The 25,793-nt window shown below is 37.9% G+C and overlaps 2 protein-coding genes across 8 annotated transcripts in view; one reads left to right on the top strand and one right to left on the bottom strand.

Annotated features, from left to right (window-relative positions):
* The first annotated feature begins 2,498 nt into the window (after positions 1–2,498).
* Positions 2,499–13,194, top strand: LOC139977118 (centrosomal AT-AC splicing factor-like). Its single transcript, XM_071986217.1, has 8 exons — positions 2,499–2,721; positions 6,836–7,005; positions 7,125–7,290; positions 8,038–8,121; positions 9,250–9,882; positions 10,454–10,580; positions 11,724–11,856; positions 12,938–13,194. Exons 1-8 carry the CDS (start codon positions 2,602–2,604, stop codon positions 12,987–12,989), a joined length of 1,485 nt encoding a protein of 494 aa, XP_071842318.1. The 5' UTR covers positions 2,499–2,601; the 3' UTR covers positions 12,990–13,194.
* A 671-nt stretch (positions 13,195–13,865) lies between these two features.
* The window catches only part of LOC139977117 (angiopoietin-1 receptor-like), a 38,529-nt gene continuing 26,601 nt past the window's right edge, over positions 13,866–25,793 (bottom strand). Inside the window, exons 17-23 of one of the 7 annotated variants that reach the window (XR_011796433.1) lie at positions 23,028–23,324; positions 22,399–22,692; positions 21,093–21,389; positions 19,292–19,400; positions 18,497–18,605; positions 17,504–17,576; positions 14,383–14,445 (exon numbers count right to left, since the gene is read on the bottom strand). Coding sequence is in view for 5 of the 7 variants with exons in the window: in XM_071986211.1 (XP_071842312.1) it covers positions 14,280–14,445; positions 17,504–17,576; positions 21,093–21,389; positions 22,399–22,692; positions 23,028–23,324 (1,127 nt within the window). In the remaining 2 variants the exon portion in view is untranslated. Of the gene's footprint in view, positions 14,446–17,503; positions 18,606–19,291; positions 19,401–21,092; positions 21,390–22,398; positions 22,693–23,027; positions 23,325–25,793 lie in introns of those variants that run through there. The other 6 variants (XM_071986212.1, XM_071986211.1, XR_011796432.1 and 3 more) reach the window with 6 other exon arrangements.

Below are 25,793 nucleotides of genomic sequence, written 5' to 3'. Positions count from 1 at the left end.
ACACTCAGGGGCGGGATTTGAGTTGTGAAAGTGGGGGGAGGGGCAAACCTGCCAGCAAGACTATCTAAGCGGAGCGTACAAGAAATTTTTTGGCTTTACAAACCCTCCAGATGGCCGGAAACGGCACTTCCCGACGGAGTGCTCTAAGCTGCATGTACCCATCCTTGAAATATGGATCTCATGTCTGCAATTGTATCTAGATAGTTATTTATCGTTTAAAAATTTGAAGAGGATTGATAGTAGAACATATGGTCAGATGGTGATGTACAACTTTTGTTATACGTCACTATCTAAGCGGGCGCCATCATCGGCTGGCAAGGAGCGTCGAAATTTCGATGAAAGGTACCCTTAGATCGGTAAAATTAACACCCATATAGGCTTTAAATTGCATCTAAACAATTAATGAACGTGTGTAAATTTAGGGAGAACGGATAGAAGAACTTATATGGCGATGTACAACTAAAGCTAATACGTCACTATTTAGGCGGTGCACCACCATCAGTTGGCGCGGCGCGTCGAAATTTAAGCAAAAAGGAAATCCTAGATCAGCAAAAATGACACCTCTTATAACAATAAATCGCACCTAGACAGTTCTTTCCCCTAAAAGTATTAGTATATTGTGCATTGGACCGATCAAGAATATGTTCAGCACCCACTTAGAAATTCTCCCCGCGGTCCCCACTTCTTGGAGCACTTGGCAAATATTGGGGGTTGAACATACCTTTACCCCGGAAAGAAATCGAGTGCAAGAAATTACCTTTTATGCAAAAACAGACGTAAGTGTTTCATTCATCATCGAGAATAGATCCGAAAACGGAACTCAAAGCCACACATTATTTTATAGGCTCTACCGAAACTGCCGAGTGCTGTATACTGTAACAATGGATTTAATGTGTTACTGTGTTAGTGCCAATTTGTTATTTACATTATTCGATTTGCATGCATCATTCCAGGATTTCGAGCAGTAAAGAAATTACATCGGCATTGCCATTGCATATTGTTGAATGAGACGGGGGGTGGGGGGTGTCATGTGTCAGTGTATTGAATTTAATTATTGATATACCCAATATGCAAATCTGGCTTTCGTAAATCGTTTCTCTGGAATTAGTTATTCAACGCATTCAGTAGAGCAGCAACGTTGAAAATCAATTCATGAAGCTAGCACTGTAGCACATGCCGCGGATTCATCACATGCAGAATTGAATCGCTTGTGTGTTAGCTCCAGGATTCGTAACCTGTGCTGAGAACTATGTGCTAGCTCCAGCTCCAGTTATTCTGCATGCTACATGTTACGATGTTAAACACAAATTCGACTTAGATTCGAAAACAATAGGCCTATTTGATAGAGCTGTTGTGGGGGAATAAATTCGATTAGGGTTGTTAACATTTGTCTGCAAAAACGACAAAAAAGTGAACTATGGTCTGGGTAAAAGTGGGGTGGCAAATGCCCTTCTTGCCCCCCCCCCCCCGTAATCCCGCCCATGCCCACACTCTATCATTGATCCTTTTAACCAAAACTCATAAGACGTCTTTGCTTTGGTTTCCATTTCCCAAGCAAAATATGATAAATTCAAGACTAATTTTTATTTAGAGATTTCGAGAAGTGCTAACATTGATTGTGACTCAAATTTGACCCTTATTCAGGTGAGATAATTATCTTAAGTAAATCACCTACACAATTAAATCTATGTTCTTTCCAACCCTGAGTTTCTATCATTTCGAAAGAAGCAAGTTTCATTTTCACACAACTACACACCAAACATATATTAATTCAATGGCCGAATTTCCAGTTAAAGATCTAGCAGTGTCTAATACACATACTTATATTCCGATTATGACTAAACTTATGAAAAAAACTATACCATATACGCTCTTGAAGAAATCGCACGTTGTTTTCCATCCTATCTTACTGAGCCATTTCTCCATGACACGATTTACCACCTACAATCTAATGTAACCATATTCAGGTTATACATCCGGCGACCGAGCCTGTTTTCATGCAGTTCTCATGAGATTTACTTATTAATTGTATTTTTTAGATCCTCCTGCAAGCAGGAACTCGCGACGAAGCCATCATTGGCTTATCAAAACCGCACGCTGACCGAAGTCAGACTCTTAGATTCATAGTTAACGTCCAGGTATATGAATTGTCAACAATCTGTAACTGGACGACATACACTTTGGAGCCTGAGACTCGAACTCGGGACCTGATAATTAAAAAGGCACCGGCGTTACTAAGTATAGTGGTGACCACTATACTTTCACGAACCTCGCCAAGAATTGTCCTGCAGATTACTTCTTTTGATAGGATTGCGAATGAATTTTATGAATTATGCACTGTTTTTAATGAAGAAATTATCCCACAATGAACTTCGATTATTGGACAAATTGAAGAAATCGAGGTTAGGCACCACTATTAATGTATAACAAACATTGTGACAACAATGGCTTTCCTTGGTTTTGCAGTGCTTTCAATTCTCGCTGAACTGGCCCACATGACATAGTGCATATGTTTGTAATCTAAGGGTAAGGCTAGTTTGGCCAAAGGTGACACTAACAGCAGCCAATATTAGCGTTTTGTCATTAGATTTCAAGTCGATTATGGATGATGATTTTTACTGTCACGTTTGCCACCGCAGTGACGAACGGGGAAGAAAACACGTGTATACTAAGAAACACAAAGAGCGAGTGAATGCAGCTTTGCGCAAGTTCGAAGCCAAGGTACATTATTGTGTAGCCTAGGCATACGGCTAGGCTTAGGCACCTAGGTCAGACTACAGTAGGACTATAACAGGCCTAGGCCTACTCGATAAGGCAAAGTTATAAGACCCAAAATGTTGCTGAACTCTTGCTTAGTAACTAGGCCTAGGTCAAAATGAAATATGACCTTACAATTCATGGGAATGTTGGGAGACCTCATACACTCTTTGAAATTATTAGCAATAACTCTCTCTTTCTACTAGTTAGGTTAGACTGCGCTGGCACTCTGTAACTTTACACACTACATAGCCAGTGCCTTGACTTCGTAAAAAAAAGGAGATCGCTGAAGTGACCATACTTTATTTATGACACTACTATATTGTGTAAATGGAAAGGCAAGAAAATCGCAAAGTAGGCTAATTGCAAACTATGTATCATCATCAATGAAACACCTGAACTGATAATAGTCTGCAGTGCTCAGAATATTTCATTACTGTAGTCGGAAGGGTTTATACTGAAAGTCCATCCAAAAGCATTGTAATTGGGTTAGCCAGATTAGCCTAACTTACTGTAGGACCTGGGATCACCTTACCTATTCTTAAGTACTGTGTGGCATCAAGTTGTTAGCGCCTGTGGTGAAGTTAGCCGAAACAACAGCACACAAACATCTGCACAAAGTCTCAGACTCGCCATCATGGTAGGTCACCTCTTCGGTATTAACTCTAACAGGATTTTAATTCAGGGCAGGTCCAAGCTATTTGCACTGTGACGTACGGGACATTTCAGAGACTTAAATGTGTCTAAAAGTTATAAAAAATCTATTTTCCAGAAACTTTTTCAGGTTTTCATATTTGTTATTGCTGCTACTTTATTACAAACTCATGAAGATTTCCTACACTTGCTTTAATTAGGTCCCATCTTAATTAATGTACAGTGTGACGTACGGGACCAGAGAAGTTTGTGTTTTTTTTGCTAAAGAGCAATGCTGAAATCCCTCTGAAATTAGGAGGGCAGTGATCATGCTGTTATAACTAGTGAATAGCCTAACCTTCCAAGGGCTAAGCTGTAACATATTAGAAAAAAATATGAAGCCATTCCAGTTCAGTGATTACACAAATGAAAATTGTCCTGTGACGTACGGGACATGTGACGTACGGGACAATTTGTCCAAATAAAAATTGACTATGAAAACTCATAATTTTATTCCTGAATATACCATAACAAGCTGATTTCTACATAAAAACATTAATTTGGATATGCCAGAACAATGTCATTGGTAATTTAATGCCATATTTCCTTCTTTCGGGGATCGAAAAGAGCAGTGACTGTACTTGTGAGATCATTCCACTACATAAAACATGGAATGCGTAAAGTATAAATCTACTCTACACATTCATCAAATACTCATAACATCAATTCTAGCTTTGTTAGACCACAAATGATCCAAGATGCAAGTTTTGGTGCAAAACTGTCTCGGTATATACAGTACTGTACAACACTGTATCATACTCCCCACTATTGACCCTCAAGTTGAAATATGATCCATCCCATTCAAAACATACCAAAATGTCCACAGTAACATCCACATAATATCCATCTGTGAAACTAGTACAACAAAGAAAACTCTATAGACCTAATACTGGTTACCAGACCAAATACTCATAACATCAATTCTAGCTTTGTTAGACCACAAATGATTCAAGATGCAAAGTTTTGATGCAAAACTGTTTCAGTATATATACTGTACAACACTGTATCATACTCCCCACTATTGACCCTCAAGTTGAAATATGATCCATCATATTCATTACATACCATAATGTCCACAGTAACATCCACATAATGTCCATCTATGAAACTAGTACAACAAAGAAAACTCTATAGACCTACAGTAATACTGGTTACCAGACCAAATACTCATCATAACATCAATTCTAGCTTTGTTAGACCACAAATGATTCAAGATGCAAAGTTTTGGTGCAAAACTGTTTCCAGTATATACTGTACAACACTGTATCATACTCCCCACTATTGACCCTGAAGTTGAAATATGATCCATCCCATTCAAAACATATCAAAATGTCCACAGTAACGTCCACATAATGTCCATCTATGAAACTAGTACAACAAAGAAACCTATAGACCTAATACTGGTTACCAGACCAAATACTCATAACATCAATTCTAGCTTTGTTAGACCACAAATGATTCAAGATGCAGAGTTTTTGTGGCAAAACTGTTTTGGTATACTGTATACTGTACAACACTGTATCATACTCCCCACTATTGACCCTCAAGTTGAAATATGATCCATCCCATTCAAAACATATCAAAATGTCCACAGTAATGTCCATCTATGACACTAGTACAACAAAGAAAACTCTATAGACCTAATACTGATTATTGAACAAACTCATGAGTGATTGTCCTCTGCAAAAATTGGGCGAGCAAAACTCTACACTTGTAACTAAAAATCTCAATGTCTACTATCTAAGTTCAGGACACAAGAACATTGTTGCACAGTCATGATAGTCACACTTCACATTAGGCCTACGAAATGTTGAAATGTAAACTCAACATTCTTGAAGTCGTCCTCATTCAACGTCAATGTTGAATAGCATTGTAGATGATTCTGTATCCCACACACACACACAATTGACTTCCCGATAGTATATTGAACAACACCCTGGGCTGTTGGTGGTCATCAGTCAATGGTTTATTTGAAGCCATGTTGTGCTCTTCAGGCATGCAGGGATTATAAGTTACAACTACCATCTTTCAACAAAATAAATTGGTAAGCATTGGAAGGTTTCCAGTAGAGGTCCCCACTGGAGCCCATGCATGTTTATTATGTATAAATACAGGGTTTCCCCACACTATGTCCCGTACGTCACATTTTGTCCCGTACGTCACATTTTTAATTTTGATAATTAGATTTGCTGTGAATATTTTTTCAATTTTTTTGGGATGGATTTTGTTGAACAATGTTCTTAATTAGAACTTTACAGAATATCACCAAAAAAAAATTGTTCGTCCATATCAAAACTTGAAAAAAAGTGCTGAAAATTGTGACGTACGGGACATCAGTATTTGGACACTAGCTAATTAGCATATTTAATTAATGAACCCCCAAACATAATATGTCAAAATTATTGGAAGGAAGGGTGTATCATGTCCCACATAACTTATATTCAATAAGTTCATATTGCTGGCAGGGAAATAGGATTCCAAATGTCCCGTACGTCACACTGCAATTTGAATTTATGCAAATTAGCTGGCTGTAATTGTTCGAATAGGCAAAAAAAATTAAAAAAATTATGAAAATCTGAAACTTCAATAATTCAGCTTTAACATGACACCACATTTAGGGTGCTTCAGTAAAGTTTGAAATTTGGCTTCTAGGGATACAATAGCTTGGACCTGCCCTTCATTTGGGAGCAATCGATGGGATGTTTATTGGAAATACTTTTCCAATTATGTGTGATACTACTAACCCATAACCATTCCGTTCATTAGCTTGATTAGTTATGATGTATTTCCAATAAAAAAATTAAATTAAAATCAAATTAAAATTGAATTTTCTATAAATTTATTAAATGGTGATTTGGTTAATAGTTATTATTTATGAAAGTATGCACAGGAGGGAGACAAAGTTTTGAATTAAACTGAATCATCAACAGAAATGCAGAATCAGAAATGACTTACAGTAGGAACTGAAACCAAACAACTTCTGTTTCTGTAAAGAAAACAGAGGAGGTCTGAAAAACATGGCTTGTGCAATAAGGTCCTTGAAAGGACAAAGAAGAAGAAGAATAAAAAACACACATGGGATTTACACAAGCCTATACATCATAATTAGTAATAATGGGCAAATCCTTGTAGAATCTAGACCACCAAAGACAAGGCAGAGCTGCAGTAGTAAAGGTTGAATATTTGAAAGCCATTTTCAATTCATTCTAACTCATGAGACTTCAATATTAAGAAAGAAGGTAGTAAAAAAAAGGGTTGCACAAATTCCAATTTTTAAGTTTAAGACAAACTTTTATTTGATGTTCACATAAAAGCAACTAAACTAATTGTTAAGATTTCAGCTTTAAGATTTAAAAAACAAAGTTAATTTTTCATTGTCATGCAGATGCAACCAGCCAAGCAGTGTGTCCTTTCTGGACCTACAATTCTCAAGTGTGACCCACCTGAAGTTGTGGACAAATTTTGGTGTCCGTTCTGCTTGGCAGAAGTGAAAAAGCATGAACGATTGGGACAAATTATCGCTCATTTTAAAAGTTGGGCTGAGCACCTCTGCAGGTCAGTTTAATGTTTGATAACAGTTCATGTAAATAATGAGAAGATTTTGTAAATCCTTTCTTTGAAGGTTAAAATAATATTTTTTTACCAAATTTACTCCCCATTCTCCCTTTCCACAGTGAAGAGCATCATAAGAGAGTTCATGAATTCTTTTGGACTAATAAGTTGGACATGAAGAAGAGGGACAAGTACAAACTGAATCAGGAAAAGCTGGAATCCCTTGAAGACAAAAGCAAGAAAAACCTTGACAAATTTACAGAAGATTCTCTACAAGCCATTAAAGAGGTCAGAAACTTGCTCTTTAAGTTAAAGTCCCTTTAAACTCTGTACAATGATTCATACAGGGTATATTTCAGTATCCTATATGTCATCATTGGGAATAAGCAATAACAAGAGTTGTTGGTTTCTTCTTAATTTTAGCCCTGTGTGCTGTGTTTTGTTCATAGTTTTGAAATTTTAGATATGATTTTACCTTTAACTGCACACTTATATGTACAAAAGTACCACATATATATCTGTTCACTTTACTTCAACTACGCTACAGTATGACCGTTACAAATAATTACTGAAAAGAAAAGAGAACTGCTGCAGTACAAACTGCGATGTCAGTACCACAGTTCTACACAACAATGAGTAATAATATTGCAGATTCAGAATTGAAGGAGAGATATATTTATTCATTTTGGTGATGAGATTCTGTGAAAGTAAATTCAATGTAATATAATTTCAAATCCAATATTTAATACTTTGACTTTATTCAATTTATTATTCAATTTCAAACACAAGACAATTACGTCATATGTTTGAGCAGTAAGTTGAATGCCTCACAGATTGTTCTTCGGGTCTTGCAGTAATCAAGGAATCGAAACCCACAATCGCCTCGTCCTTCCCCTTCCCAATGCTAGATTTCTTTGCCTCAAATGCCAACACTTTTTATCTGCTACACCACTCACTGATCCATGTTATAAAATGAATTCCAAGCATTTGATTTTGTTGTATCTCATTACCATACCCTCAATTTTTGTTATGCAGGAAGCAAGTCGAATCAGAGAAGTCGAGAAGCGGAGATCAGTATTGCAGGCCGGTTCATCTGCTCAGAGCAAGCCCGGGTCAGAGGTTGGTCTAAGAGCTGCAGTCGAATTTGTGTATCCTCCTTCAAACAAGTCTGGTCATAAATTGTTTGTTAACAGAAGCAGAGAAATATTCTGAATAGCAAATCCATATTGTAGTATCTCAGATTGGCTTGGTGTCTTGTTATATTGAAGGAATTTGACACAAAAAAAACCCAAGAGTTACTTAGGAAAGTTTTCCCATTGTCTCACCTCTCAGCTAAATGGCTGGGAAGTGCTGTTGGTTTTTCACTTGACATGTATACCCGAGGTCACTAATTTGAATCCTGGTCCATTCCAGTATTCACTTTCTCTTTTACAAAAAAAAAGTCTATAAGGTATTAAGTTTTGAACTTTAACACCAAATTTAGTTGCTTAAGTTTCATTCCTTACGTTCTGTTTCAGGCGTGATGGATACACATAAAACTGGGTTATTTAATCAAACTTGTAAGTTAACATCTTGGAGAAAAAAGTTTTGAAATCTGAGCAAAGAAATCATTGGGCTAGAACAGGATTTGAACCAGTGACCTTATGACCTTATGATGACAAGCACTCTTTATAGACCAAATGAGCTCTGTACATATATCTGAAATTTGTTAATAATATTCCCAGATAGTTGATAAATGTTTTCTGGCACACCTCTTAGTCCTATTTGAAAAAAATAAAACAAGTATTATGTTTAACCAGGTGACAGTACAACAAAGCTGAAAACAATAGCTCCCACTGACAATTATCTTTACATGACACTCACAACCAAACTCCAATTTCCTTGATCCATCATTTTGTGATCTTGAGCTTTGTTGATTACTTTTGTCAGGGAAATAAGATCAAAATATTGTCAAATGCCCTAGATACATGGTACAGTGGTAAGTATTTAATTAAAATGTCTTGAATATAGTATTGCACTTTCCGATATCCCTAGTCTACATTATTATTGGTCACTATTTATCATTCTCCCCCCTCTCCCCCCTCTTACCCTCCCAACTGACCCTCTTCCAGGTCAACAAACATATCCGCTTTTCCTTCCAACTATACCATTTATCTTCTATGTCTTAGGCCTGGACGTAATGAAAACCCCACTTTTAACTTTATTAATTTAGTTTGCATCAAACTAACATTCCTGAATATTTACCAGATTGACTCTTTTGACTCTGAGCTTTGCTCGTTGGAGGGCGATGGCAAAAGGATTCCTGCCAGTGTGACGATTGTTGGTGGTAGAGCCATCCATCACAGTAATCCTGTACGAAATACGGTCAACCCTCACCCGTATGATGGTTCCACAAGATACCATCCTGGTAGAGAAATGAACTCATCCAATGCAAACATTGTGCAGAATAAGATTAGACATGACACCCTCTCATCATCTACTCCACACACAATGAGACATGACTGGAATCTTTCCAGTGAGGAGAGGAACATCAGTCATGGTCCTCCACCTTGGGCGGGTACCTCCTACAAGGACCTATGTGACACACCTGGTCCTTCCGTCATGGGTGTGACAGACTCTTCCTCTTATCGTCCAGTAAGACAAGTCTATAGAACTGATAACCGATTGAGCCCTGAATCATCTAACAGCTCTCATACCAACATTCAGAGGGATCAGCGTGCCTCAACAAGTTCCAGTCGCCTCTCCGTTGTCAACCAGGATAAGGCGTCAAGTTCTGTCTCATCTGGACCCGGTTCCTTCCAGCCCGAAATAGACCCCCTACTGAAGGTGAAAACTGCCAGAGTTATTTCCTCTGGTGGATTAACAGTCATTTCCAGAAAGGTTAGTCGATTCATGTGCTACGGAATTTTCCATCGTAAAGTGACTGTCTGAGCTTGGTCAAAATTTTGTCCTACCCTCAGAGATTTTTTCACTATTTGTCTTGTAGGTAGCTCTTTAGGTTTGTTCTACAAGTTTATCAAACCTATCAAAATATTACTAAAACATAAAGTTGCAATTGATCAAACTAAGACATTCTCCGAAAATGGTTTTGCAACTGAATGCTAATAAATGAGTATTGAATGAATTTGATTCAATTTTTCAATATCTTCTCGTCAACTTTGATGTTAGCCAAATTTGGGAAATTTCAGCACTGTAGTACACTCTGCAAGTCCACAGAAGGTTTAACTCAAGCTTTGGCAACTGTAGTTGTAGTATCCTACCTCAAGTCATAAATACCAATGAGTATTCAATGACATGTTTCAATCCTCTTCCATTTAAATCTAAATGAAATTGTAAAACGACTTCTGGTAAATTTGTATTACCTAATTTTCGGGATTTCTGTAGTAGATTGGAATTAACTTAATATTCTTCTCTTTGAACTGAGCTTTTCTTTTTTCTTTCTTGGCATCAGAAATCTAACCTGAGAGGTAATGTTCACACTGGTTCTGTCCCACCGTGGTTACAAGAAGAGGGTGGATCCCATGACGACACTCCTACTGTGGTCATTGGACCTACAGCAGAAGACTTACAAAAACACTGTATGTATGCTACCTGGTTAATATTTAATGTTGTAGACCCAAGGGGGGAGGGAGTTGGTGGATGGGGGTGTGGGGGGTCCCATTTTCTGAAATGTTTGTGGCACTGAAATTAAGCTACAGCATTAACTTTTATCAAAACAATTGATTGCATTTGATACCATTCATTTCTCTGGATATGTCCTCTTTTTCTTTTCTATTCTTTTCGTCCTATTATAAAGTGATCATTCCTGGTTGATTTGCAACATTTTAAGAAATGTGCAGACTTTTTTTTGTAGTTTTGACAAACTTGTAATATTAAAAATAAAGCGAAAAAATTGCTCAATGGCAATTTGTATCATTTAGCTACTCCAATTTGTGCAGAGAAAGACTGACAATAGTTAAACATTCCTCAGGCGATCGTTTATACATTGAGACTGGGCTTCCTCCTTTCGAATCTGTTACCCTTCAAAATCAATCCACTCTCACAATAAGTGGAGTGGCAATATTACACCCATTTAGTATTATCAATATCTGTGTCTGCTAATAACTCATCTCCTGGGCCCTCTCTTCCAAGGAACCCTGGATGCCCCTCACTTGTCCTTTGTTCTGATGCTCCCTTAGTTGGTGATAACGTGGGCTCTTCTTCCTCTAGTTAAGGTGAGGGAGGGAAGGGTGGTACCAGTCCCCCTCTCCCCCTGGCTGAAGTCAAGCTCTCCCCCACAGTTGTCTCTTGTTGCCCTGTTTTGTTACTTGATTAACTTTACTTCCATCTGTTAAAAGTTACCTTCTGAAATTTTTTCCAACCCTATTAAATTTGATCCAGTTACAGTACATATCTTTATTGGTTTCTCCAACAAGTTTTAACTGAGAGGTAGCACAGGATCACATTTCCTACATCTCCACTAGTCTTTGATTGTTTGATATGGATTTAGCATTGCTGAGGGGAATTTTGCAAATGACACGATGCCTTGGAATGTTATCCGGGAATTAATGAAAATATTCGTAATATTCAATGTCTTGTAATTGCAAAAACAAATAACAAATTACATACAATTTGTAGACCATTTCTTCTGCAATATTCAACGAATTGGTTTGTGCCTTTCTAATTATTCTTGTATGGTTTTGTTTGTCCCTATTGTCTTCGTCTGTTTATCTGTTTTGCAGTGGAGAATGAAAGGAAACGAAAGTTGAATCCCAAGAGGGTGGGAGCCAACTTTGATCACAGTTCAGAGACTCCAGACGAATGGTTGCCGTCATTTGGAAGAGTTTGGAATCACGGACCTCGTTGGAGATCAAGGTAACTAATGAAGATATGTAATACATATAATAAAAATAATTATAATAGTAATCAGCAGTTATATTCACGACGCTTAAGCGACCACAAATGTGGGAGAACCCTGCAAGGTCTTATGGATTACAACTTACACTTCGGGTGGCTTCCAATTCAATGTTTTAGCTCAACTTTGGAATCTTTCCAATTTAGAAAGTCATTCCAGATGGGAAAACCGTAGATTGCTCTAGGATGAAAAACCCACCTTACTATGACCTGGCCGGTTATCGAACCCGGAACCTCCCGATTGCTAAGCCTAATTGCTTCAAATGCCACCGCCTTTATCCACTCGTCCACAGCACCGGTATAAACGTATCATTTTATCCTGTAGTTAATGTTCCAAATAGCTGGTCTATTGTTCCTCTTTCCCTACCCTGCTACCAATTCTGATCTTCAGGAAAAACTTGGATTGATAAAGTTGATTCTCCTAATTCTTTGTCCCACCTAGGGTCCTATCACTTTATCGGAATCAGATAGATAAATTTCAAAAAAATATATATATATATATATATATATATATATATATATATATATATATATATATATATATATATATGCAATGGAGGTAAATGACAAAGGCAAATGAATATATATAAATGAAAATCGTAATGAGTTGAAAAATCAAGAACAGTGAAAAAACTTTCAGCCTCCACCGGGATTCGAACCACGGGCATTCCGCTCTGTACGCGGACACCCTAACCACTAGGCTATGGACGCTGATTGTATGTCCAGAGGTTCGAAATCAGTAAGGAAAGTCGTAATTCCACTGTAGGCGTTTGTCACCTGTATCGAACAATACTAGTTCTGTTTTTGGTGACATATTTTGCCTTACTCTAGAGATCAAACATGATGCTAACCAACTCGAAATCATTTATGATTCCTAAAGCCGGATCTCGAAAGAGATACTTTGAACATATATACATATATTAATTCTTAGATTTAGTTACCCCTTTAAGAACCAAAATCAAAATGTTACTTTAAAACTTTTGTATTTGTTCAAAAGGCTCAAATAAAACTGAATAATACCCATTTTTTCTATTAATTGCAGAAAACAATACAAGAAAGAAGTTGACGGAAAATTGAAAAAAGGAAATAGATGAGATATGGAAATCTTTAACAAAACATAAACATTTTGTGAATATGTAAATCTTATCCACAAGAAGCTATGCTGCTATTACATAGTTTCACAAGGACCACCTGTTTTCCAGATCATTATGGATGCGTTGTTTTGTCGTGCGTTGAAGAGGACAAAGCTCCCAACCGTTTAATATCGCTGATTGAACTTCTTTAAACTTTTTGCATCCGTTCCTAGTCTTTGATTGTCTCAGAAATACAAAATATTATTTGTGTTCCTCTCGATGCTATGTTTGCCTCAAAAGGATTCCTGAAGCTGAAATTTGAAATAAATGTTGAGAACGAAAGTATCATTTGTAAGTGGTCTTTTTTTATTTTTTATTCTTTAACATCAAATTCAATTGGTTTGTTGGCTGTGGTTTTCATTTGGGATGCTATAAATATTAGGTATAATACTTGATAAGAAATGAAGAGAACACAATGTACAGTTAAGAGAGAATAAAAGATCATATATGAAGGACATTTGATAAACTTGAAATAAAAAAGTGTTAATAATACTAGTGACCTTTAAGGAGAAGAAAATGCACCAACTATAAATAAGACTCATTAGATTCCTTTCACAAACTTTCCTTACATTACAAAGTGTTGAAGGTTATGTTAAAGTGATCTCCACTAATTGAAAACATACGCTGTCTACTTACATAAGAAATTACCAAATAATTAAAAAAATAATAAAAAAGAATAGTTTTTGTTGTTATTGAAAGCAAATATGAACCAAGAGTAGACATGAAAATTATGAACATACTTTGACATAAGAAGAAGGAGAAGAAGAAGAGCAGGAAACGCATAGGTTACAATGAGATGTAAAATCAATAACGTGAGGAATACAAGTTGTGTGCTACACAAATTAAAACGTATCAGTTTGTGGCGATCCTATTTAACCACTCGAAGGAATTGAATAAATGAAGTCAACTTTATAATATCCCTAAAAGAGTAAATTACATGCAATAAAAATATGAATAGTCTATGTGTCATTAAGAAAATACATACAAAAGAAAACATACTGGAAGAAGTAAAGGAACATAATTACTGAGAGAGGGAATCAGAAAGTTAGACAGTATAACTTGAAAATATTGTAGGCCATCGGTTCACAGGCCACCAGTTTTATTTCATACAACCGAAAAACAAAGAGAGTAATATGATAAGAAAACGAGCAGAAGGAAACCCCATTTTGAATACTTTAAAACAAACTATGAAATAGCTCGTGGCCTATATGTGCGATTCTTTAATGTGGTAGGAAGTGAAGATGATGAACCCTAAACCAGCTGTTTCATTCTGGGGATGTTAAACCAAGTCTGTAGCCTGTCCGAACCCAGCATCTTTATCTTCCATAAGTGGGCTTCGAAAACGATTACAATCCTGATTATACTATCTCGGACATCGCTGTAAAGAGTCTTGACCCCCGAAATCCCTTGGGACATTCTGATCAACAAAAAACAAGATGGAACTTTAAGGCAATTACCGTAAATCGAAACGAAGCATAATAATTTAGATTATTACTATCCTAAGGGGCTAACAGAAGATTCTTTGAGTCGTTAAGAGCCAGGTCAAGCTCAGAGAAAAGAGCGCCACCAGTCTCCATTTGCATCTTCCATTTCCCTAAGCCAATAATGAAAATATATTATTTTTGGTTTCGATGATAATCGTTACCTTTGCTTTCATGATGGCGAATGTGCGTGCGTGTGTGTGTGACGCCTCGCTTGTAAACACGATATCTCAAGAAGGGAAGCACAGACCAATCTCATATTACGTGTATAAGAGAACCACATTTATGAGAAAAAAGCCTATCGCTTTTTGTGGAGGTCAAAGGTCATTTGGGGTCACCAGGGGTCAAATTGAAAACTTTGTAAACACGATATCTCAAGAAGGAAAGCTTGGATCAATCTAGTATTTCGTGCGAAGGAGTACTACATTAACAAGAAGAAGCCTAATTTTTGTGCAGCTCAAAGGTCATTTGGGGTCACCAGGGGTCAAATTGAAAACTTTGTAAACACGATATCTCAAGAAGGAAAGCTTGGATCAATCTAGTATTTCGTGCGAAGGAGTACTACATTAACAAGAAGAAGCCTAATTTTTGTGCAGCTCAAAGGTCATTTGGGGTCACCAGGGGTCAAATTGAAAACTTTGTAAACACGATATCTCAAGAAGGAAAGCTTGGATCAATCTAGTATTTCGTGCGAAGGAGTACTACATTAACAAGAAGAAGCCTAATTTTTGTGCAGCTCAAAGTTCATTTGTGGTCACTAGGGGTCAAAATGTGAAAACCTTGTAAACAAGATATCTCAAGAAGGGAAGCTTGGACGAATCTCATTTTTAGTATGTAGTTGTGACGCGTGCAGTACAAGAAGTATATATAATTATGGAGGGCAAAGGTCATTTGGAGTCACACGCCAAATTGTGGAAACCTTGTGTTATAAGGTACCGTATCTCCCACCGACCAGCCTATCAGATTACATGTGCGTTACGGCTTGTATGAATAGGAGGCTGTTTGTGATTGGAAATAAGCTTATGGGCATCCATAGAATCTAAAACTTTAAAACTGAACACTCGAACATATCTGCATAGGCTTCAACGTGCCGCTGATGCATTTGCGTACAAAATAAAAGGTTTACTCTTTGTACGTTTCCCGTCGTATTTCAGGTTGGATGTAGTTTCGTTTATGAAACTTAACAGTTCGTCTAGTTAGATTTTTGACTATGACCAATTTCAATGCGAATTAATTGTGTAAAACGGTCTTAGTTTGGCAGTGTGTTCACGAGCTGTGTCTGGATCGGCTGTTGATCTAAAGTTGTGTAGTCTCTTCCACCAGCTTCAGCATAGCTAGGCCTTAAAAGTAACGTTCGACTTTCGTCACGTTTATGATTATTGGACAACTCGAACACACCTGGCTAGGCCTGTGGGCAATTTTATGTAGTCTAGGATAGCAACGGTGGGTGACTTTGGGGTTCGTTAACACAACAACGTGAAGAATAGCCTACCAGTCAGAATACCGATACACTTAAGATGACATCTCCTTAATTATTTCTTAAGGCATTTCCTACTGGATAGCAGTCATAATTCGCAAAGTATTCAACAATTTAAGGAGTTTTGAGACAAGTTTGCTGTTGATGCTGCCATGGGCGTCAACAGGTGGGGGACGGGGGGGACTTGTCCCCCCCACTTTCAAAAGTGGAGGGGATATCATATCATTTGTCCCACCCACTTTTCAGAGTAGTTATTAAAAAAAATCACATGCATATGCGCGATTTTCTATTTAAGGTCAAGAAATCTGGACTCACTGGGCCCCTGCTATCTATCACTTGCACCGTCATTTATCTCCCATTCTCCCAATATTCTAAATCTGCCCATTTAATTCGTTCGGGGGGGGGGGGGGGGAGACCATTCGAAAGTGTATTGAATCTTGCACACATGTTGTTTGTATGGGTTCCAAGGGATTAGGTAAGCCATACAGGTAGATGGTGATGAGTTACAATGTTCATATCACTACCTCCAGTCCCTTGAACTGGACGGACGAATAGGGGTGAAGGGGTTAAGTAATTAAGGCTACATGTATTCGTCGGATATGGTAGATCTTTATTGTTGAGTGCCGGCTAGGCGCTACACACGCTCTGCGCGCGGTGCCTTTTTCTGATTATTATTATTAAAGTACCTGGGCACATACAACTGACGTCTCGCACCTACATGCATGTATTATATATACCACTCCACTCATCCCGGAGGTGACGGCGCCACTTTTTCAATATTTCCTTTGAGATGGACGCTGTGTAATTCGTCTCCCTTGGTGTCAGAACGGCATCTTTCTACCAGTACTTTCTGTCGGGATTTAGTTTTGTGAGACAAAATTTCTCCTCACAGATCTGGTTCTGATGTAACTAAAAACGACTCAGGAAGGCCGTCTCCTGCGATCTAGGGGGTCTTATGTACCCAAAATTTTCTGGTACGCTACGCGCCAACCAATGGTAGCGCTCCGCTTAGAGAGTATAGTGTCCCCCTCACTTTCTGAAACCTGCTGACGCCCATGGATGCTGCTATGATTTTTGGGAATATAGATGCTCTAACAACCTCAGATTTGTTTTGCCTAAAAGATGTTTATCATGCCATAGTGTAATTGTATCAATATGGTGGTTCGAGTCATTTCTATTGTACAGCTAGTTCTTGTTACTAATAAGCAGAAGTCTAGTGCAATGAAGTCATCGAAACCTCAATGCATTATGCATTCACTTTTTTTATATAAATAATATTACATTTATACTGGAATAAATAAACGAAAAGACATGAATGAAATATAACATTCAAACCAACAGGTATTTATATCTATTACTAGTCCGTGTTTCAATGCAAGAATGATATCATTTTTCATTCGATAATGAACAAATATGCCATTCTTTTGATGTATTCACTTTCCGTGTTGTGAAACATTCGACTTTGAAGCAGGCATACAAACAATTTGAAAAACAAAACAATATATATATATACTTACAACATCGTTAGCCGATTGAAATGTTTGAGATATTCTCCTGGGACACATGACATAAGGTTTGAGAAAAATATCCCTAAAATAGAATAAAAAATGAAGGATATTAAGTAAAAACACATATCAAATGATTCTCTATGTCATTACTTCCCAACTCACTATTTTGAATTTTATCTTAGCACACTAATGTCATGAAATATGGACAGATTATGTTGCTTGAGACTACAATTTGCGGCTATATGTATTATTTAAAGAGTTCAATGTTAGGGATAAATGCAGTGCCACATTGCAGAATGTTGCATAACAGATGTCTTCACCACAGCAATGCAGCATTTGACACCTGTCATTTTCTGCAAGGTCAAGCAAGAGTTTTAAGTTTTTCTCAAAGAGTAAACTTTTGATATGTCACTTGCGATGATCATATAACAATATATAAAGATAGTGGAGATTAAGCAAACGATGTGTCCATAGAACATCACATTGTACTGTACGTTGGGCTGCTACCATATAGGATACAATCAAATATTATATACTTCAAGTTTACTCGATTGGCCTATGTAACCTAACACTATGTAAACCAAAATGTCATATGTGTTGCTTTGCTTAGAATCAAAATCTAACAAAACTCTTAGCAAAACTGCTTATTCACTACAGAGCCTGTGTAAAAGAATGTTGTAAAGTAATGAATGTGTAAAAGAAATGAATATGTAAAAGTAATGAATGTGTAAAAGTAATGAATGTGTATTATGTAAAAGTAATGAATATGTAAAAGTAACGAATGTGTAAAAGTAATGAATATGTAAGAGTAATGAATATGTAAAAGTAATGAATGTGTAAACGTAATGAATATGTAAAATTAATGAATATGTAAAAGTGATGAATGTGTCAAGAGTAAAACCTCTGAAGAAGATCCTGGCAGGAATTGATACGTCAGAGCCCTTTTGTACTTTTACACTTACCTTAGACTTAATAAAAAAGTGCGCAAAACTCAAAACATACAAACTATTTGTGTCACGTGGTATATCTGATGGGATTGCAGTCCGATTTCTGGATGAACAGTTCGACGACGCCATTATGACATAAACAAACCTCACATATACTCGTAAATCTAGAAAAAGGATCGACATATTTGAATTATTTCGTTTTATTTTAACATGTCTTTACAATATTTATGGCACCAGCATTTGGTTGTATCGAGCAGGTCGTATTAATGAATATGCATGTATTATCGGTAAGGATTACAGCCAGTTGGGACAATTTCTTAATGCTAATAACCTATCTTAAACTGTACTCCAATATCATGTTCTCAAAGCACTATGGTATTGTCAGAACAAACAGTTCCTAACCTTGATCTGATAGAAAACATGATATTCATACTGCTCGTACTGACAATACGAGTGCTCTGAAGCGAGACATAACACTACAGTATATAAAAAATTGTCCCAACATGGAATAAGTTACCTTTTTTATGCATGTCTCTGTGTGGATGTTCTGAATAAACACACACAAGACGCTTTCAATGCCTTGTGTATGATGACAAATATCATACATAACCCATATAACAATCCGCATAAGTGTTTGGAAATGGGGTAAAAAAGAAAGGAAACAGGAGTGTGAACAACTTTTCTTGTCGATATGTTATCGAACAGGATTGTTTGAAACTTGGATGTCAAAGTGCATATTTAGGCCTCATTCTAAGAGCAACTTATTAAAATCTGTTTGCTGGTGAATAAAGAGGCTTGTTCACATGTGGCGATCATATTATGGGCTCTTAAATAGTTGCTAAATATTTACCTGATCTTTGTAAAGTAAAATGACTCGCCAGAGTGTCGGCTATCCGTTATGTAGCATTTTACACAGTGAGAACTTCTACATGTCTGCATTATTTTGACCACTTCTTGATCTTAAGAGTGAATAGTCAATTGGAGCAATATATGAATATGTATGCTAATCTACATACTTACCCTTCTTAACATATTACAATCACTAAATCGTTTATCAAGAAGTATACAAATACGTTACTTTTTAGGTAAATGTGTGAAATCCTGCTCAATTTTCGTCTCCAAATGCAATACCCTGATGTCAACTCAAAAAGTTCCATCCCTTTTCCGCATCGGTTGAAATTTGAGAAAGTCGTGATTTTGGTCGAAATTTTTGAGAATATCATAAGGGTATATCCTTACCCAAAAATTCGACGAAAGAGTCAAGTTTCTCATATTTCAGTCTCGATGTGTCTAATAGCTTCATTGAGTCTCCAAATACAATATAGATTATGAAATATAGTTTACATATTCAAATGATACCGTACCTACGTTTTATGTATTGGAGAGTATTCTACAGTACAGTACAGTACGGTACGGTACAGTACAGTACATAATAGTTACGTATAGTACATTACAGTACGGTACAGTAAAGTACAATAAAGTATAGTACAGTACAGTACAGTAAAGTATAGTACGGTACTTTACAGTAATGTATAGTAGCGTACAGTACATTACAGTACGGTACAGTGCAGTACAAAAAAGTATTGTACGGTACAGTACAGTAAAGTATAATACGGTACAGTACAATGCAGTGTACATGTATAGTAACGTATAGTACATAACAGTACGATACAGTAGAGTACAAAAAAGTATAGTACGGTACAGTACAGTGCAGTAAAGTATGGTACGGTACAGTACAGTACAGTGCGGTAAAGTACAGTAAAGTATAGTAGCGTACAGTACATTACAGTACGGTACAGTACGGTACAGTACAGTACAAACAAGTATTGTACGGTGCAGTACAGGACGGTACAGTAGAGTACAATTACAATAAAGTATAGTATGGTACAGTACAGTGCGGTACGGTACAGTAAAGTATAGTAACGTACATTAAAGTACGGTACACAAAAAAAGCATTGTACGGTACAGTACAGTAAAGTATAGTACGGTACAGTACAATGTAGTGTACAGTATAGTAACGCACAGTATATATCTATATCTATATATATATATATATATATATATATATATATATATATATATATATATATATATACATATATATATATATATATATATATATATATATATTTATTTATTTATATATATATATAATTGTAAACACCATGAGAGGGAAAATTCAGAACAGTGAAAAAACTTCCAGCCTCCACCGGGATTCGAGCCCGGGCTTTGTATGCAGACATCCTAGCCAACTAGGTTATGGACGCTGATTGTATATCCAGAGGTTCGAAACCGGTAATGAAGGTCGTAATTTCACTGTAGGCGTTCGACACCTGTATCGAACAATACTAGTTCTGTTTTTGGTGACATATTTTGCCTTACTCTAGAGATCAAACATGATGCTAACCAACTCAATTTCGCTCAATTATGTGACCGTTAGTAACGTGGTAACCCAAGTTGTGGTCACTGACACCATCATGGGACATACAATAATCTTGCATAACTGCAATGACTCCTTAAACTGGAAACCGAGGACAGAATTAAATAAAACTAGTTACATATACATGAAGGCTATATAGACATTCATCCGTTACAATAGGTATTCAAAAACTAAATAAAACTCAGAGTGCTACAAAGTGATATGAAATTACCTGGCTTCGTACTGGCTACAACGCCTATACTCCAAACTCCTGGACCAACGGATGTCCATCCTCGCACACGGATGATGTACGGTGTTGCTGGCGTCAGGTCCTTAAACTTTACCCTTTCTCGGGTAACGTATTGCGTGAGTGGTAGCACGTCGCTATTTGTTTCCGGAAAGTTTTGGAGCTTGGTTTCGTACGTTTTTATGTCTCCGTTTCGTTCTGACTCGGCAATCTCATCGAAGGTGAAAGTGAGAGTTGTTTTGGTTGACTTAGCCCGTATATTTGTAGGAGGAGCAGATGGAGCTACAAACAGTAAAAAAAACCCTGAATATTAGGCCACTTTAAATTTCGAGACATACCACCAGAAAGAGAACTTGAGTAGCCTCACATACCACGGCACTAACCCGTTTCCCAATGGCACTTACCCTTCCCCATGCTACCCTCCCAGCACATTGCCTCTCCCCGGTCTACCTTCATAGCCTCGTGATGCGAAGATAAAAAGCGGAAATGATGATATAATGGTTTAAGACTTTCTATTATATTATTTTGATTGTATTCAAGACGGATAATGCCACCATTTGGAATAAGCAGATTGAAAATAAAGAAGTAAATAAAATAATATATAAATATAACAAAAGAAAAATAGAAATAAATAAAAAAAGTGATTAGGCCACGTTTGGCCGTGTGAATTTGCCCATTGTGTCAAGTCGGTTTCCGTTGATCATAGTCAACTGGTCATTATATTGAGAGTACAAGAACTACAAGGTTCATTTAAGTAGACTTTCAAATATATCGAACAAAAAACACAAAAATAGTCTTTGTATTAACACGCCTCCCCCACCCTAACCTCTTAAATTAAGATAAGCACGAATGATGCTTACTTACGGAAGCGTTGAACATGATGATGAAAGAGAAACAAACTCGTCAAAATGGCAATATTCTAAAAATTAACGTTTTGCCGAGATATAACAAGTCGTCAAAATGACAAAATTTTTAAAATTGACGTTTTGCCGAGACACACCAAGTCGTCAAAATGACAACATTTTGAAAATTGACGTTTTGCCGAGATACAACAAGTCGTCAAAATGACAAAATTAAAAGAAATTGACGTTTTACCGATAAACTGGCTACACTACACTACACTATACTATACTATACTACACTACACTATACTACACTATACTATACTATACTATACTAAACTATACTACACTATACTACACTAAACTATACTAAACTAAACTATACTTTACTACACTTTACTATAACATACTATTACACTATTATAATTTAAAAAAGTAAAACCATTTACTCCACTCTTTTGTCGTGACTGACTTTGATACCACTGGACCCGTTACCATCGTCACCGCACTGATGGATATGACGTAATCGGTTCCTGGATGGAGGTTAGTCACTGAGTAACTGCTCTCGTTAGGATCCACCTGTTCGACTTTTACGACTGATAGGCTGGTGCCTGGTTGAGACCTGGTAGTTGAGATGTTGTAATATATTATAATAGCCTCCTCATTCTGCGGTGGTTGCCAAATAATAGACACTGAGTCATGCGATATGGTAGAAAATTGAAGATCTCTCACGGGACCAGGGCCTGCATAATGAGACAATATATATATATTAATATATATTAATATATATATATATTTATATATATTTACATATATATATATATATATATTTTTTTTATGGTGTGTTATTCTTTATTAAATTACTATATACATACATACATATATATATATATATATATATATACAGCTGCTATACTACATATAGTATAATTGCAATGACCCTTAAAACTGGAAACCGAGGAGAGAATTAAAAAAATATAATTAAATACACATGAAGGCTATATAGACATTCATCGTTACAATAGTTATTCAAAAACGAAATGAAACTTAAAAGTGATTCAAAGTGATTTAAAATTACCTGGCTTCGTACTGGCTATAACATCGTTACTCCAAACTCCTGGACCAACGGATGTATATCCTCTCACAATGAAGATGTACTCTGTTCCGTCCTTCAGTTTATCAAACATTACCATTTCTCGGGTAACGTTTTTCGTGATTGGTGGCACGTCACTACTTGTTACCGTAGAGTCTTGAAGCTTGGTTTCGTACATTCGAATGACTCCGTTTCGTTCTGACTCGGCAATCTCATCGAAGTTGAAAGTGAGAGTTGTTTCGCTTGACTCATTCCGTATATTTGTTGGAGCAGCAGATGGATCTACAAACAGTATAAAACCTGAATATTAGGCCACTTTAAATTTCCAGACATACCACCAGAAAATAAGCCTTACCAGTATAGTCAGGCTCATTATGTTATTTCGTTGGATTTTTCGGAAGATTTGCAAACCTATACATTTTTGGAAACTGTGTAGTGTAAGCAATCCGAAGACCAATGTTTACTATTTGCCGGACGCATATATGGCGGCTATCTTGGATTTTCAAATTGGCCGCTTTAAAAATGGATGTTTCTCAATATCTCAACATCTAGGGGACCCAGAGTCCTGATTTTAACGGGTAAACTACATTTGTAGGGGTGAGGAATCCATTGACACCAAGTGCAATAGGCTAAACATGATAACAGATGTAGATGATAGTAGATGATCTGAATGACTAAGAGATTACACTTCCGACGATGATAATTGTTTATCATTAAACTTCAAGGGCAGGGACCATCATCATGATCTTCAGCTAGTACTCTCACTCATCATCATCATGGTCACTAGCCAACAATATGTCATTCCTAGAGTCATCATCATTCTGACACTGAGTGCCGCACTGGCAGAGGTCTGTACACGATAGGTTATTAAACCTGCAAGAACATCGAGCTGTAGAACAGTCGGCTCTGCACTGGCATCTCATCATCTTGATGATGGCCTTGGGGGCTGGGAGCACCTCAGTAGTGAGTGGCTTAACCTGACCACTTGTATCTTTGTACTAGCCGTGCTTCAGAGAATCCAGGAACTGCTGCTGAGCAACGCTTGTCTGACCCCATACTATGTTTAGGCTCTGGACTCGGAGGATGTGCTGCTTGAGAGCACCGGGGGTGGGAGGCAGCTTGTCACTGTCAGCCATATGCTTGCAGAACAGATGCCATCGCAGCTCGGGGATGCTTGCAATCTGCAAGCCCTTTGGTGAGTATGCAGCAGAAACTAATGCAGCCAACCTAGAGAGCAGGTCGTCGGTGACTTCAGTGGCATCTGAAAGCATCTGCAAAGCCTTGACGACTTCTCCGTCTGCTTTTAGGTAGACTTGCAGCCAGGTTGCCTTGCCTATACGAGAGAACCTCCCAGTGTTTTCTGCCCCCGAAAATGCGTGGAAGGCTGGCAAAGCCTTTGCTTTTTCTGGACCTAGAGCTGTCCATACTGGTTGCACTTGGATCACTCCGGAGGCCACCGACATGAACGTTTTCCTCAGCAGCAGGTCATTATTGGCTATGACCAGCACCAGGACATCTGTGTCTGGAAAAAAGACAACTAACTCTGCATCAGGTGGGTTGCGCTGTGATGCCAGCACTGCCTGGTGGATCAGCAGTGTGTCCGCCTCTTCATGGTTGTTGTCCTCAGGGCAGTGCGTTGTTGCCTGTAGTATGTCCTGAGGCCGATGTGATGACCAACTTGGACGAGTCTTTGTTGTACTCCAGGGTTCTTACTGCCGGATACTCAATCAGATCTGCCTTCGTCTTGTCATCGGAAAGGATCCGGCTCATCGGGATGTGTTTGATGCTGGTGCCATCTCTGATCTGATATTGGACCGGATCCTTCCCTTGTCTCCGTTTTTCTCTTGTGGTACTCTCCGGGTGTCAGCCTTGTAAGTATCAAACATCAGAATGATCTCATCACAGTCTCTTCTCAGAGACATCAGTCTGGCATTGAAGCATTCACTAAGGTCCTTGACTGTCACTACCGTGGCTGGTTTCTTTGTCAGCTTCTGCACGACCACCATACCGTCCACCAGTGCGATCTTGCGATTTGTGTCACCCTCAGTGTGTGTGAAGTCAATGGTTTCAGAATCCACTGCGTCGCGCTGCAGACCACTTGCATCTTGCAACTGCTGCTGATCGTCATCGGGTGGTTCTGCTGTTCCCAACTTCTCAAGGAGGTGGATCAACTTTGACTTGTCAGTGCATGGCAGCATTACTCGGTTTGGCGCGAACAGTGCCCTCGGTGTCAACGTGAACTCGTAGTTCCCGATGGCTTGTTTCAGATCAATGTCTCGGTTGGAGCTGGCAAGGACCATTAGCCTTCCGTAGAGATCCTTGGTCTCCTTCAGGTCTACAGTCTTGTCACAGAGTTTCACACTGGCTTTCTTGTTGCCAGATATCTTGTTGTTCTGTTCCTTCACTAGTGCCCACAGCTGACGTCCCCATTGATTCGCTCTGACACGTTCTCTTTATACAACTTCTGCCCAGTGGCGTCAATGTTCATGATCTGTGGCACGTACTCGTCTGGAATGTAGGCATGAGTGATAAGATTGTGTAGCTGGTCACCTCCGGTGGCAAATGGATTGCCATGACCCAGGAGCGCAGCCTTGATTTTGTCGATTGCGTCATGATCCCTCTTGACTGCACTTGGTCCAAGGTCATGGTGCTCTGTGGCCTTGCCAACTTCCGCATCAAACTGACTTCTGAACTCATTTGACAGGCACGACAGTTCTGGTGCCGCCATGAAGAACCTCTGTCCGGCGTTGG

This window comes from Apostichopus japonicus, chromosome 12, assembly GCF_037975245.1.
Source record: "Apostichopus japonicus isolate 1M-3 chromosome 12, ASM3797524v1, whole genome shotgun sequence".
NCBI lineage: Eukaryota > Metazoa > Echinodermata > Holothuroidea > Aspidochirotida > Stichopodidae > Apostichopus > Apostichopus japonicus.
The sequence above is the reverse complement of the archived record's forward strand: the minus strand, read 5'-3'. Positions and strand labels throughout refer to the sequence as shown.